Raw genomic sequence first — 16,972 nt, 5'->3', positions numbered from 1 at the left:
ACAAGAACAGCATAAAATACAGTCAATTTCTACACCGTGTTTTGCAAAACTGACCTCAATATTTAGGCTATTTATATTGAATCAAGATTTACAATGAAACTCATCCAGAAATGCAAAAGCTAAACCTTAAATTTATTAAAACCTTACAACTTGCATTCCAAATTTATATAAATACCCTTTACATTTTATTATCATTAATGCTTAATTGCTGACATATCATATCATATCCCCTTTATATTATGTATTTAGTCTATAAATGTTTTTATTTTTATTTTTTGTACATAGGCATATACAAATACGATTAGAGAAGAAAAAATATATTTTGTATGTCATGTGCCTGTGAGGCCACAAGGTGGTGGTCTAAGCTTTTCATACTGTCCCACGTGTTTTAAGGTCTCTAATGGAATCATAATTCAAGGCCCAAGAGGAAAAAACGAAACATGAGCTGTTCTGTGGTATTTATATCATGAAGGTCTCTAAAAATGTATGTTCAGACAACATGTGACCTCTTATTCATTATCTTAAAACTTTTAAATTATTTCTTTCATAATAGGCTACTTATTTTGAAGTTAGCTAAAAAATGGTCATAATACATTTAAACTTCAAAAACATTAAATAAGTTTTTATTTGTTTGTTTTTAAAGGATATATTTCAATGGTCAGGATAGGTAGATTGAAAGCCACTCCTGGCAGCCTGTATGGTGTATCCTAAAAGGGTAGATTTTTGTCAGTTTAAGAGATTGCATGCTTTTATTTCTCTTGACCTGCTATTAGCGAAAGATATGAACCTGAAAAAGATACGAAACTACCATCTCCCGCTTAGAGAGAGTGGCAGCACCATCAGATAACTTATCAACCTCTAATCACCCGCACAGCCCAGACCTGTATTTCAAGTACTGTGATTGTCTTGTGTGAGAAAGTGAGCAAATAATTTAAATAACTTTTATCCTAAGATTTTAATTATTAAATTATGCAAATGTGGAAAGTATTTTTTCTGCTTCTCAATAAAAAAAATCAAAAATAGAGGTTCCGAAAGAGTTTTTAATACTGCAATAATACCACAGATAAATTATTTTTGGTTCTCCAAAGAACCTTTCTAGTGAAAAGTTATTAAAATGACCATTTTTTGTTTGTTTAAAGAACATTTTTTAATAATCTAAAGAACCATTTTAAACTATATTATTGCATCTGGTTACATGAAGAACCTACTGATAATATTGATTGAAACTTTTCATTGAAAAAAAAAAGGTTCTTTATTTTTTTTTAATTATTAGAATTTTCTTGACACTAAAAAAAGGTTCTTATAAGAATTTTCACTGAAAGGTTCTTTGGGGAACCAAAAAACAGTTCTTCTGTGGGCCACAGACTGTGGCATCACTGTGAAAACACCCTTTTGGAACCCTAAAAGTGTATAAAGAAAAGGTTCCATGGATGAAGCATAAAGACCCTTTGCTTTAAAGAGTGAACCTATCAATGAAATATTATATGCATAATTCTCATGATTACTCTACCAACTCCATCGCTCAGTTTTGTGTTGGGAGGATCTTATGTCCTCACAACCCCCAGGAGATATGGAAGAGTAACTTCTGCACCTGTAGCATGGCCTCCATCTCCGTCTCTCAACCCCAGTGCAGTAGATGTTTGCATTCTTTGCCGGTCAGTAAGGGTAGCTTACCTGTGTGTTAACTGTCAGCTTTGTAATTATGGGATTTGGAGCTTCCAGCACAAGGTTTATTGGCCTGGGGACAGACAGAGAGAGACAGGCTGAGAGAAAAGCGGAGACCACCGAAGCGTATGACACAAGTGCCTCCTGGGGAAAACGTTTGCAGCTTCTGTCAGCTAATACCATATCAAAGAGCATTCATTAGAGACCCGCCTCAACAAATATGAAAACATTATAACATTATAAGTTTGCAATAACATCAACAAACATCTGAACTCATTAAATCTTGCATAATGATCAGCTTCATTCTAACAAACTCTACAAATAAACACAAAACAGTGTTCAAAAGGTAGAATTTGAGAAGTCTTCCTGACTTCAAAAACATGCACGGACCATGACGGAAAGTCAGCAACTCATACCAAACATGTACACAGAGCGACATTCCAGTGCAGGACCTTCTCGTGTTGTTCACGTGTTACATTAGCCTCCCTGCTAAGGGTCAGCGCACTTCGCTGAGTGAGGGCCTTTTCTAAACTTCATGTTGGTTATTTTGTTTTCTGTTTTCAGTTTCATCAATTTTGTTTGATGGACTTGACTGAAAGACCACCATGTTTTCCCTTCACTGCATTCTGAGTTTGCGGACCCGAGACGGTCCTATTACCGAGACCAAAAGAGAGCAGCTATAGGTGGAGCTCAGTAAGTAGGTTAAATATCATGAGTCACTCTTTAAGAAAAGAGAGAAGAAAGAAAGTGGGGAGAAAAAAAAATGTAGCAGGAGACACCTCTTAAAGATCCAGAGTGGGCATGTTATGAGGGATATGTTGGTAAGAGATACGCTGTTGGAGAAATGGGCTAAAATGTCCAACAACACATATTTCATCTGACAGCACTGAAACTCATCGTATCTCAGCAAGCATGTAACTGCATATTCAGGATTGGGGCAACAAACGTAATAGAGTCTATGGCCACATTTGTCCCTATGGCCATTTTAACATGTTATTTTGTTATCAGGTGCTACTTATTATTTTATTAATATTATTTTAAATTGAAATATCAATATATTTCAGCATCATATATTTACATCAATTTAAAAGTTCATTTAAATTTAATTTCATTTAAATTGTTGTTTATTTTATTATATAAATCACTGGAGTTTAATTTGTCTGCTAATAAAATAATGAAACATTTCCATCGCATATCCATTTTTTAAATAGCATTCTGGGGTAAAATGGCATTTTAAACATTTTAGAAATAAAATTGCTAACTCCTTGTTTTGGTTATCTAATAGCTAACATGTATCCTAAATACATAATAGTTATGCAGAATAACTTATTCATCAGTGATATTTACCTCTCGACAGCACAGAAAACTATTTGGTGACCTCTGGAAAATAAATGCAATTGGGAAAAATTGTTAGATTTGGCGAATATCGATTGTGGGACATTTGTTGTAATTTGTGCAAATACTTGTACATATAATAATTCATATGATGTTTTTTATAGTTTAAGATGGAAGGTTGGGTTTGTGACAAGAGTGAATCAATACAAACTACACATAGAGGATATTGCAAATGTAATCTTCATTAAACAAAAGTTTCTCAAATTTAACCCTTGGGACATAAACACTGAAGAAATAACCATCAACTTAAGAATCAACCAAATCTGAACTAATCTGAACACTGAGATGAAGTGTCTTCCTCTGTCTATGGTGGTTACAGCCCTGTATGTCAACATGAATAAAAGTATGATGCATAAGTGCTGTTAAGTGTGATTAAAGTGTCATTACTCATTGAAAGTCTAATCCATTATAGTTCTGTACAAACAGAACAAGTCACACCCTATTTATTGAAGGCCGAACACATTTACTTGTATGACTTTCACTGTAGCACAACACAGATATGCGTGCGCCTGTCTACATACTGAACAGATGTTCCTTTTCTTCCAATTTTGACCTCGACTACTTTTCGATCTGACCGTTTTAAACAATGGGAGGAAGTGCAACCTTATGTCTACATGTCTGCTGCCACCAATTGGTTTACGTCTTATTGAAAAGAACAAATAAACATACACGAAAGGGCCGTACAAACACTGTCTTAATTCATACTTCACCACAAACATGTCAAAATGGCAGCAGAAACATAGCTGATACATGCAGCTGTCCACACCAGATTCAGAGCCTTTGTATGAACACTGGGATTGTCACTCGCAAAAATGTATCAAAAACAAACTGAATCTCTTTGCCATGATTTTTGGAGGTTGTGAAACCACACAATTATGCTTGTTTGAATTAGCAGTTCTGACAAATGTGTAATCGCACAAATATTTGCAAAGCAGATTTGACAAGAAACCACATCTATATGGTCTCAGAGATTATAAATGCGGCACGCTAATACTTCTGATTATTCAGCAATAAATAGTAAAGTCACAGCAATGAAAGAAATCCATCGCAATCACAGCGCCTGACAACTTGGAAGATTGCATGTTCCTACACGTCTGCTATGAATTCTTCTGAGAATTTCTCTTTTCGTCCTACACTGTCATACTGCCATTTTTTCCCCTTAAGAAGCCAAGCAAATAAAGACATTAAAGGTAATCAATCTAATTTCAACAAGTCTTTAATATCTCTAATTCTCTAATTTTTTTAATATCTCTAATTTCAACAAGTCTTTAATTCGACTTTAATATGTTAAGAAAGATAAAGGTATAATCATTCATTATTATCAATAAGAGTTTTTAATATAATAATAAAAAGTTAATTTATTTTATCCTCCAACATTCTTGTTCTGAAACATTTCCATCTCAAAGTTTTTTGGTTTTTTTTTATTCAGTGGAAAATATATTTTTTGCCATTTTCTGGTTGGGGGTGAGAGTTGTTTCGGCCATTTCTACTTAATTATCATGCATCCAAAATGAACAAAATAAAATAATATTTTTACTTTTGAAAGCAAATTTTGACCAAGATATATCTCAATCTGAAACAATGCAGAATAGTATATTTTCCTTCTCTAGTTTCACGTTCTCACGTTTCTTGAGACCACAGTTGTCTATTTGGTAACCAAGTATACTACGTTTTGAAAAAACATCATTGGGGCAAAATTGTTGGTTGTGGTGGAAATGGCACCACAACTGTTTATCACAATTGTCAATTGATCAACTAGGCCTGCTTGTACAAACCAAGGGATTCCCAGGACTGCAATCTCAGGGGCTGCACACAACTGCCTGTTTCCCAACAGAAACGAGCCGTTCCAAACCCAAGGCAAATGTAGGAGCAGAAACGAGCTTCCTTTTTATTTACAGCTGTGATGGCGAATGAATGGGATCTCATGCTCGAATAGAAACAAATTGTCAGTTTGATGGGAGACGCCACACTGGCTGCACTGAGTAACACAGGCTCCCCGCTCGCAACATGTTTATCCAGTGGAAGGTCATGTGGTGTGCATCCCCAAATGAACAACATATAAATCTGAATAAAATTAATTGTATTATTGTTTGAATGACAATCTTTGTAAACTGTGCGCATACCAGCGGTCAGATGAACTTGAAGCAACCTTTCCTTTTATTTTTGCCTCTCTGGCACGGCCCAGGGAATGTTTAGACAAAAAAAAGAGGAAATCTAGCCGTTCACATCCCACTCGAAGACTTTGTGTAGCTACTCAGTGTCTTAATCACCCCTGTCTGTTGTAATCGAATATTTAGGTTACAGCCTTCCTCTCTCACCACATTACCCACGGCATAGGTCACACACATTACAGGCTAAACGCTCGGTAATTTGTGCACATGTATACAAACACACACCTGCAGGGTTAAGGCCATGAGGGAAAATACAGCTGTCTAATTTATTAGTCCCAGGAGGCTGTGTGGATTTCTCCTGGCCTGACTTCCGTCAGCGGGCTTCCAGACCAGACCTCCCTAACTCAGAGCTCTGGTGTGACAGGGAATGTCTGGTGCTGCAGCGCCTCGCCTCCCTCCTTTCCTCCCCGTCTGCGGCAGAAACGGGGAAGGCTATCAGTCATATGGCTGGGTCAGATGCACAATGGTTCCCGGCGAGGTCTCAAGGCCTGGCGCAGCACACGGCCTGAAACCAGGAGCTGATAAGACTCACCTTCCGGGACCTAACAGGATCTGCACCTCCTCAGATACGCCTTCTGTATATATGGAAGGTTTTCTGGGCCTGCTGAGAACAGTGTGAGGAAATTTCCTCTAGTTGGCCACTGCGAACGAGTCCTTACCTGCGTGCGATCTTAAAAATAACAGCTCTTTATTGGCATCTTTGGTTCCATGAAGAGCGTTTCACATCCAAGTAATCTTTCTATTTCACAGAAGCTTGTTTATAGCAGAAATAACATTTGATTATTAAAATGTTCTTCACATTAAGAAAATATGGTTCTTTTACGAACTGCTCACTGAAAGGTTCATTTGGGAATGAAATATGAAACATTTTGGAACATTTATTTTTGTGAGTATGGGAGAGAGTATGGGTTAAAGCAACTGTATGTACATTTATAAATATAAACTTTGAAATGTTAGTTTCAGAATGATTTTGATGGTACACTGACTTCTAATAAGGCAAATGGCTTCTGTATCTTTCCCACGTTCTCCACCTTTGTGAATGGCAGTGAAGCAACCATACAGAACTCATTTTTACCTGCTCTCTAAGTGGTTACTTATTCTCAGAGAGGAGGCTTTTCTATTTTGATCAGCTAGCCACTGTAATGACGACATTGATACAGCCTATTTACGACAGGGAATTCCACTCACTTAACTGTAGGGGGCTCCAAAGTGGCAAAAATACACAAAACTACATACAGTTGCTTTAAAACGCTGCAGATATTCATCTAAAACATATTCTCAACTCATAAACATGAATTGACATTCTATTCTCACAGACTTTGGATTTGAGCCTAAACACTCTCCTGATGTTCACAGCATTCACTGGCTTTGAGTTTGTACAGAATGCTGTGATGTCAATGAGCAGTTGATGGTCCGAAAAGACGCAGGCCCTTGACCCACTTCTGGTACCTCTACATCTAACCTCAGTCAGCGTCCAGATGAAGATGATCTATTGGCCTCTCCCTCCCTCTGCTGACCGCCTCACTGTCATGGTGCTCAGGCCTGGGTTTTGTTAGGTCCAGGAAACAGGCTCTTCCTTTACATAAACATGGGCTTAAAACCTTTTTCTTTTTTTCTTTTTTTTAGGACTGGCATCGGCATGCAGCCGTTTCGGTACCTCAGTGTTTGGGTACTACACGATAGAATGTTTTTTAATTCTAAGAATTAATCTATAGATAATTATGGTTTTAAACATTTAAGCGCCATGCAGTAAACATTTTGGAGGATGGGAGAATTTAAGATAGGCTAAATAATTTGCTGTGCTGCAATAGCTGAAGGTATTGGTAACATATGGATAATATTTGTATAAATAAGTAAACAAAAATTATAAAAATGATAATTAACAAAGCTACAGAAGATGTGTGTGTGACGAACTTCTGAACAAAAACTAAAGGGACAAGTAGCTACTGGACAATATCAATAACACCACAGTCTGGAGAATAAGCTGTCTATGAATGAAATAATTCATTTAATTTACAATACCCGAACATCTTAAAATCTAAATTCATAATATATCCTGCAAAAAGGTAAATAGAACATGAAATAGCTACACTTTTATAAAGCTGACCTCAATATAATTAGATGCTCAAAAACAATTGCCTTGTGCAATTTAACAAAAAATAAATAAACAACGAATCATGTGCATGTTTAGCCTATTATGTAAACATCCTTTTTAAAATGTTAAAAGTTTAATTATTTGACTTCAAGATCCACCACAAGCCCCCCCCCCCCCCCCCCCCCCCAATATCATCATGCGATCTGATAGAAGTCGCCCATTGTAAAAAAGTAAATAAATAAAAAACATGCAGTTGTTCTGGTCTGACAATTAAAATTAATTCTGGTTATTTCAGAAATATTTTTGTCTTAGATAAAGCCACTGCTTTGTTAAGGTTAGCTGTACAAAACATTTAATTTAATTTAATCGCAAATTATATTAACAAAACTGTCTAGACTTTAATATAATATAATATGATATAATACAATATAATATAATATAATATAATATAATATAATATAATATAATATAATATAATATAATATAATATAATATGTTTTTTCCAAATGGATACCGGAGGGGGAAAAAAAACACTTGAATGCGTTCTAATTTATTTTCGACCTTATTCTGTTAAGCTAACGCAACAATAAAGCAAATCGGCTATTAACAGTACTTCCATTTTACCCGGGCAAGCCGGGCAAACCGAACGAAGCGTTTCAATTATTGCTGTTTATTCTGATGTTGATATCATCAATATGGCCATCCATCAGGACACTGGAGACTCCAGAGGAGAGTCCTGTGCAGACATGAGCTCTTCACGGTCAGCTTGGCTTCATGCTTGACTGAGACTGTCCTCATCCTAATGGTGCTATTAACCAGACAAAACACTCACACACGTTAGTCGTGTGTGGGGCAAAGATCACTACTGATCGGATAAAAACACGCGACAACCTCCAAATCCTGTGATCGGACACCCTCCAAAGCTCTGGTCATGGGCCTGTAAGGATACCTGCGTTAATATAAGGCCTATTTGTAATATACTTTTAATTTAATCCGCGTTTTGACGACTAAACATGACGACCAAAACGTTGCGCCCTCAAACGGGTTTCCTGTGCACCCTTCTCACAATAAGTGATCGATACCTGGTGTTTGTCATCGTGTCAGCACATGGAGTTATCATTATGTGTGGGAAACATTATGATAACCGTGACAGATAAGTGCTGCTGGTTTAAAAGAAGAATAAAAATACTTTCTGAACTGATCTTTTTGAGGGTGCAGTATAAAGCATAAATCAAAAACCTAAACAAAATGTTAGGCCCACTGCCAATGAGTACACTGAAAAAAATGTTATGTTGAATTTACTTAATTTTATTACGTCAAGGGGTTGCACGAAATAAATTTATCTAAATCCAGATATATTTTTTAAGTTGAGTGAATTTATATTTTATAAGTTGAGTTTACTTATATTTTATAAATTGGTTGTACTTATATTTTATACATTGAGTTTATTAATCCATTCAGTAATTTCAGATTAATTATATTCATAATTTTAGCTAAACTATTTTGAGTAGAATTTACTCAAATTAATTGTGCAACCAGATCAATTTAATCGTTTAATTTCTACATATTAAAATTAATTTAATCCAATATTTTTTAATCTATTGTATCTTTCATTAATATTCAGACAAATAAAGCAAACCCAATATTTTCAACTTTAACTTTATTTGTGATCCAAGAGATATTTTTGCTCACTCAAACAAGAATGGCAGTACTGTAACTCAGTAATCTCCCAAACAAGAGTCTCAGTAATGTATCTCAATAGTCACCATTTCTCAAATTGCTTTCTGCAGTAGTATCACTAATTAACATAAAATACATTGAACCATTCTTAACAAAAACAAAACAAATGAACCAGATTAGCTGGAAGAGCACAACATACACAAATAACAAAATACACCATTACTATACAGAACATAAAATACTATAGTACAAGAACTGTCCACAGCTGCAACACAGTGGACCTGATGCTGAAATTACAAAAAACTGCAAACAGTTACATTCAAAAAATACTGTAATAGGACAAAAAATTAAAGACTTACTGAATAAAATGAAACGTGACTTAAATGTCCACTGAAGCTTAAGTTCCTGAGAATAATAAAAATAGGTGCAAATGAAACATAACATTTGTGTGGAGCAATGAGGAGGCTGTAACATTCTTACATGAAACTAACAAGAAATGTCATAATTCCATGTTTTACACATGGTTCTCCATCGTTTGAACTTTGACTGGAGCTCTTTTAATGACGTCATCTCATTGCGTCCTCTTCTTATGCAATGCCTCAATTTTAAATGACAACTTTAAATGTTCACACCAGTGGCTATGTATTACAGTCCACCACTCACTTTGCATCTTCTAGGGCTGCATTTTACATCATACTAAATGTTTTCTATCGCCTCCCAAACCAGATTTAAAAATGCAGCTTAGCGGCATTCACATGAGCAGCTGAAGAAATCCTACAGTCCAGCAATAATTTTGTTCTTTAGTCCAAGGATTTGGGGGAAAGCCTTTCTCCATCCATTTTCAAGAGCACTTTTTGAAAGAATTCATAGGAGTATTTCAGCTCTTTGGGGTAAGCCATGTTCAATACATAGATGACTCCCAGCATCATTGCACATGCTTGGGCTACAGATCCAATGTTGTCCAGAATGATTTCTCCTTCAACATAAATGCCAATGTCATCATGTGCTCCAATTTCTCCACCCTCCTTGTTGATGACATATACGCCCATGGTGGAATTCTGCAGGTCTCTCTGGATGTCATCTCCTTCAATGTCCTGTATATTTGTAGAATATAAGAAAAACATGAATTTATGTAATAGATTTTAATGACCTGAAAATTCTAAATTTTTTTATATTTACAATATATAATTACACTGGTCAGTAAAATAAAGGTTCATGTAAATTAACAAACCACAGATTTTTGTTTTTATGGCATTGTGAAAAATATCCAAACTTTTCTGCAAATGGAGCAGAGACACAGAAGTCAGAATGGATTGAGAGATGGACTAACACATTGTTGGTTTTGGCCTTTTAATTGAACAATAAGAAAAATAATGAATAAAGCCTGCCTTATTGTTTCAAGAACCAAACTGATGGTTTAAAATGTTTTAGCCAATTACTGAACATCTCCAGTCCAGACACAGACAAATGTACATCATCCTGTGACAACATCCATGTTGTTTTACTCTGCAGGATTTAATTTCCTCAACATAAAGTTTGTAAGAGTCTGTTAATAATTATCGTATGTCAGAGTTCTTGAATGCACCAGGGTGTGTTTAGAAAATGGTACCTGCTTTGAAAACTGTGCAGCAAATTGTTGATTTTTATAAAAATATTCTAAAGCTTATGGCTACTTATATGGTTAAAATTGATGCTTTGGAAAATGGTCAGTGGTAATGTTAAAGGAGAACTCTGGTCAATTTTAACATTGAGCTCATTTTTTTTGTAAATTTGGAGTGCTGTCAGTACAGAGAAAAACGACAGAAATCGGTTGCCTACATAGTGTTATTCTCTTTTTAAAATTGGCACCCTGTTGACTTCAATGGGGCAAGTTTTAAACCTGCTTTTAGCCTCTTAACATCCTTGATGTGTCATTACAAATGCCCAGCCATGTGAGTGATTCCTTTCAAGTGAACACGGGTGAATCTGACTGCAGCAGATGTGAAAGATATGAATAAAAGTGATGTTAATGCAGCCAGCGCACATACCTGTATTTTAGGGGTGTGCGATATGACGATTTTTGATCGTGGACGATAAAAATGTCTCCACGATCTGCTTTTGAAGAAATATCGTAGTATCGCGCTACCGCGCACATTGTCAAATACAGTTCTGGCGCCGCCGTCTCTATGTACTGTACAACACGACATACAGCAGTAGAGTTACTCAGACAGGACACTGCACTTATTCGCGATCGCAAAAGTACATTATTTGCACACAAGCCTTGCTGGTTAAATGTTTAATTCGCGCGCTGGTCTGTGTGCGCTTGTTCTGAGCGCATACACCTGAAGCACGCGCACTAAAACGCCTGTCTAACAGCGCCTGATTACTCAACTAAGTTATATTTTGCGCTAATACTGTCAAAACACACAAGGTTTACATACAGACTGAGTTGGTTATCTCTAAAATGAAAGTAAATAGTTAAGAGAGAAACGGATGCGTGCCTGAACTGTATATTAGATGCGTGCAGCTCTTAAAGGGACAGGACACTAAACGTGCTGTCGACTGTCATTAAAGGGATAGTTCACCCTAAAATTTAATTTCTGTCATTATTTACTCAGTGGAAAACCAAACAGTTGCTGGTCCACATTGACTTTGATAGTAGGAAAGAAAAATCCTATGGAAGTCACTGAGGACCAGCAACTGTTTGGTTTTCCACCTTCTTCAAAATGGCATTTATAAATGTTCAGCAGAAGAAAGAAACTCATTCCGGTTTAAAACAACTTTTGAGTAAATGATGGTATAAAAATACAACATTATGACAGAATTGACAGACAGATGACAGAATATTAATTTGTGGGGGAACTATTCATTTAACGTTAACAAAACAACAAAACACAGAGAAAAATCACTCACTATTCTTGACTGAAAAACTTTAATACAGTTGCTTTAGGAATCAGTCTATCTAGTGTTTTATTTTTATATTTGTTCATTCAATTTCATTGAATGCTCTGCTAAATACACCTATTGTACCTGGAAATAAAGCACTGTTTGTTTTATTTGTATATTATGTGTATTTGTAATGTGTATCTTTGTTCTTATTTTTTAATAAGAAAAATAAAATAATGACAAAGATTTTTTATCTTCACCCACTTTGGCCTAAATATCTGCCATGCATCTTTGTCTTTCTAGTTTGGCTGTAATGCTCAGACAACTTGTAAAACCAAAATAGTAAAACTAACAAAGAATCGGGATAAAAATCGTGAATCGTGATATTTCTATAAAAAATCGTGATATGATATTTTTCCCATATCGCCCACCCCTACTGTATTTATTTCCTGTTTTCGGTCGAAGTCCACAGTAGTCGATTGTCGAGATCACGCGCGTGATCATAGGTAACTAAACCTATGCGCTTGAACTCGACAATCGACTACTGTGGACCAAAAAACAGGTTCTCTGTACTGACAGCACTCCAAATTTACAAAAAAATGAGCTCAATGTTAAAATTGACCGGAGTTCTCCTTTAATGCATTCGTCATCAATGGGCTAAAACATAAAAACACCAGTATGATCCTATATAGTGACATGCTTTAGTGGCTAGAGCATTTTTCAAGTTTTGCATTAGTTGATTTAAATAAACAGCAGGCTTCCACACTATAATAGCTCTAGACCCCAAAACACGACAGCATGTAGACTGTGATAGGACTACAGCTGCCATAGTTTTGGTGTCAACACACTGATTTTGTTATGCATCGGGTTTGTTTTGTTGAGTGCCCCTTTAAATTCATTTTCTTCTAACTAGTGGGTTAGTGACATTAGGATCTTAAATTTTATAATACAAGACAGTACATCAGACTGATAAATGCAATTACAATGACTTGCCTTATACTCCCGAATGAGATGTCCATCATCCTCACCAAGGTAGATGCAAAGTGCCTTGAGGACTGCTGCCCTTTTAAGATTGATGCCACTTCTAGCCTGTGTAAAAGGACTAAAACTATTAAAATACAATAAATAAAAAATGTCTTGAAACTGTAGAATAATTCAAACCTGTGGTAGCCTCAAAAATATATACACAATGACTTCATTATATATTTTGTAAATGGACTGCCTTCTTTAGCTAAAGAATGTTAGTGTATTGTGACTTCATTTTCATTAAATATCAGGTCTGAATGTGTAGGGCGATAGGGTGACAGTTCAGTCTGCATGGTAGGTGCAAATGTACCAAAAGGTCTCCGTTTTAAAACAAAAATGTAGTAGTGTGGATGTAGCGTTAGGAACCTTGCCCCTTACAAATAATCAAGGCTGGCACTAGACGGGTATATTTCAGGTTTCTCCACAGTGTATAAGATATTTTCTACTAAAATGTAAAAACATGTTTACCTCTTGCAAGATCGCCAAATGTTTGGCTAGTTTTTGGCCAGAAACACCTCCCTTTTTGTTGAAAATAGATGTCAGCTGGGGAAAATGGCTGTCCAACTGAGCCATGAAGGTTGTTTCAAGTGGGACGGTTGTTATGCGCTGGAATTCAGCATTTATCTATTACACACACAAAAAAACAACAACAGAAGACAAAGAGCACTGTGATCAGCCATTGGTGTAATGATATTTTGTAGCTATTAAATAGATATATTCAAATTTTCTTATATTAGGTGTACAGTGTGTTCTAGCCAAATGTATTGCTATCAATCAAGGGTAATGGCAAGAAATCAAAACTGGACCAGCATCCTGCATCCTTATTTAAACCTTAATATTTTTTTATATACAAGGGGTCAAAGTGCAATGTAAAAACCCAGGGAGCAAGCATGTGCTTACCTCATCAATGTGAAAAAGTGCAGGCCACCTGGCTTTAAACTCTCCAGCAGCTGGATTGTCCTGCACTACCTCTTTTCTTCTATAGGAGAATGTTTTTGACATCTTTTTTACACATGATGCACTGTTTCTTTGTCTGACATCATTCAACATTTCAAGTCTGACATTTTCTAAGCTTTCATCCGTTTCGCCAGCAGGGTGTGAAGGACAAAAGTTGACTTCAGCCTTTTTAGGCTTCTTTACATTTTTGGCTGGGAGGCAGTCATCACTACGTTCTGTAATTAGCCATTTTATATTTTAGGCTAATCATCCAGCCATAGTAACCAGTGGCAGATGGTTCCTTCAAACAGGGACATTTTTTGATGAGTGCCTCTGCTACCTCATCTATTTGGTAATTTTGTGGGTACGCTGTATACTGGAAGATCTCCTCGGCTAGCTTCTCTAAGATGTCAGACTTCAACCCTGGAGTAATCTTCAGTTGAGTGCCAGTTTCTCTGAAGCTGTCATTTCCACGTTGAAGCTGCACCTCTACATTGTATGGAAAGTGAGGAATGGGGAATTCACGTGGCCATGCACGTGATCTCAATTCATTGTCTGAATGTGGCAGAATGATGGTGTCATCCGAGTCTGTTGTGGGCAATGAGGCCTGTGAGGAAATGGGAGATGTTTGGTTGCTCATTGGTGCTCCAGATGATCCAGAAGTGCTGGGAGCATTCTGCATTACAGAAGATGGACTCAAACCCACATCATTTAGGGGGGTTAGAGTTAGGGTTGCCATGTACACCAACTTGATTGTACTTCTGTCCTTTATGTCGTGTACTGATGTAACATTCATGAACTCATTGTTGAAGTCAGGATCCATGAATTGAATACGAAAGTCTGCTTCAATTCCAAATGCTTGGCAAATTGTATTGTGGAACTCTGCCAAAGTTTCTGGCATTCCTGAATGGAGATCAAGTCTTCTATAGTCATCGTCGCCCACAATGACTCTCAACTTCAGATGCTGTGCCATTCTTCAATCTAATTGTTAAAGACAAAAAAAAAGGTAAATCAGCATTTCGTACTATTGTTACTTAGGTATAACTTTTAATGAACCGAACCAGAGCAGGATCATACCACCACACAATTCCAATCTGTAATGCTATTCTGCACTTGAAAACACAATGAATTTTTACCATTACTTTCTTTGCGTGGAATGAAGAACACTGAGATATTTTTTTCCTTGTTTGTGGTTGTGTGGTAGTTCTTCCTTTGAACATGATATATTTAACCCCTTAACGCCTATTGTCATAAATATGCAACAAACCGTTTGACAACATTATTTACCATCTACTTGAAGGCAAAACACACATTTTTTTTTTTATTTACACAAAAATATAAATGTAGGCGTTAAGGGGTTAAACTGACGGATTTGAACACGAATTTGTATTATTTTAGTCACAAATGTTTTCCTTAACATGTACATTTATATAATGGCAACATGAGGGTAGTTTAGTACAGGGAGATGTCAGATGATTGGATTGGATTTCCCTAAAAAAAAATTTAATAGAAAAATTTTATTTCCCTAGAAAAATCTCTTCACAATGCAGTCCACAAGCCTACAACTACTAAGTACATTGTGAGATATTATAACTGAGTCAACAAGTCAAGACCCCTGCCAGCTCTTAGTTTTGTAAATTTAATTAATTTGTTCATTAAAATTAATTAATTAATTTTTTCTTCATGCCATATCATTAACTCTATTAGTATTTGTATTTTTCATGTTCCACTTCTATACTTAAAGTATTAGTTTGAAATTGGGAGCAATAGATGCAGTGCCAACATAATTGGTCGTTTTGTTTAGAGCAGAAACAAAGTTGAATAACATCAACCTGCTAGCTTAACCCACATTCTTATTCCTGTCCTCTTCTGCCTACCACATCAGATTAACTGGTCGTTCACTGGACTATCGGCTGTGGTCGTATAGCTGGTCCTCTCGTGTCATCTGCAAATCTCCTGCTATTTAGTTATGAAATATTTGCATGCTTCTACTACATGTACTTTCACTTACATGTACACCTTTACGTTTTAAGCTCTGATAAGGCGAGTCGGATACCGTCCACGAGGACTGCTACCGATGATGCTACCACGAAAGAGAAGCTTGATTTTATTCCTACCCGCATTCCGCGAATACCTGCCTCTGATTGGCTAGTGTTCGTTGCATTTGTTGGGTAGGTTTGCGCAAGTGGAGTGACAGGCCTTGAAAATGTCACGGTCGGTCGGAGCCAGTCAGCTGCAGAGTAGGGGCGGGTCTACGGGTGTCAAAAAAATACAAAGTTTTAAAGAAACGGTCAATTCAGGCACCCAACGTTACCTAGGCCTGCCATTATGATTATGTAGAAACATAAATTATTGCCGTCAGTGCACATTAACCACATTTTACCAACATGATTTCACAGGTGTATTTTGTCCTAATGTTAATTGACAAGATTAGAAAACATGCTTACAGCCAGTCAGGAATAACGTTAATGTAATGTTAGGCTTGGCCAGTCTAACGTAACATACAAGCCTAGACAGCAAGGAAGATGCTGGTACAATTAACGTTAACATACGTAAAACTGTTTTGCTTTTTTTCGGCTTCCACAAACTAATAAATAAGTCAAGACAAACACTGAATTCACCAAGCATTAACTTAAAAGTTAACTTACTAACCTTACACAACTCACGTGGTTAAGCTAGTCGCTGAAACCTTAGCTAATGTAATTTATATAAAAACACACAAACTTTGCATTAGCTAAACACATTTCTTTTCTATAAAACGTTTAAAAGTGTAAACAGAACCCTGTTTAAGTAACAAATATAACACACCAATGATTATATATTGCTTACTTACCGAAAATGCAGAGCTGGATGCAGCATTCAAACGAGTGCATAACGTTCAATCCCCCCACTTTGGCGCCTTCAGAAAAAAAATGACTCTGCACATGCGCAGACCGGACAGTATATGGAAATTAAATGAAACGTATTTTTTTCTAATTACTTTTAATTGAATGAAATTAACTTGTTTTAAACAAGGGCAGTGAATTTGAAAATTAATAATAAAAAATATGTAGGATTAAATAACACATTAAAATCAGTGAAATTAACCAGATAAAAACATGTAACATTTGCAAGGGGTCAGAATCATTTTTTTCAGTGT

The 16,972-nt window shown here is 36.3% G+C and overlaps 1 protein-coding gene across 8 annotated transcripts; it reads right to left on the bottom strand.

Annotated features, from left to right (window-relative positions):
* Positions 1-8,969: 8,969 nt before the first annotated feature.
* LOC306882808 (uncharacterized protein) lies at positions 8,970-16,972 on the bottom strand. 8 transcript variants are annotated; one of them, XM_079437710.1, is made up of 6 exons: positions 16,667-16,772; positions 15,951-16,085; positions 13,798-14,857; positions 13,366-13,521; positions 12,865-12,960; positions 8,970-10,100 (listed from the first exon to the last, which is right to left on the bottom strand). In XM_079437710.1, the coding sequence occupies exons 3-6, from the start codon at positions 13,945-13,947 to the stop codon at positions 9,807-9,809; spliced, it is 696 nt and encodes a 231-aa protein (XP_079293836.1). In that variant the 5' UTR covers positions 13,948-14,857; positions 15,951-16,085; positions 16,667-16,772; the 3' UTR covers positions 8,970-9,806. The 8 variants fall into 8 exon arrangements, with proteins under 8 accessions (XP_079293836.1, XP_079293837.1, XP_079293834.1 ...); XM_079437711.1 differs by having other exon boundaries at positions 8,976-10,100; positions 13,798-14,814; positions 15,972-16,085; positions 16,667-16,972; XM_079437708.1 differs by having other exon boundaries at positions 8,976-10,100; positions 13,798-14,814; positions 15,909-16,085.

This window comes from Barbus barbus (genome assembly GCF_936440315.1).
Source record: "Barbus barbus genome assembly, chromosome: 16".
NCBI lineage: Eukaryota > Metazoa > Chordata > Actinopteri > Cypriniformes > Cyprinidae > Barbus > Barbus barbus.
This window is presented reverse-complemented; position numbering and strand designations above follow the sequence as displayed.

Coding starts and splice junctions, on each gene's coding strand:
- LOC306882808 (XM_079437711.1), bottom strand. CDS start 13,947: ATGTTGAATGATGTCAGACAAAGAAACAGTGCATCATGTGTAAAAAAG. Junction 13,522..13,797: donor CACTTTTTCACATTGATGAG/GTAAGCACATGC, acceptor TGTGTGTAATAG/ATAAATGCTGAATTCCAGCG. Junction 12,961..13,365: donor ATTTGGCGATCTTGCAAGAG/GTAAACATGTTT, acceptor CCTTTTACACAG/GCTAGAAGTGGCATCAATCT.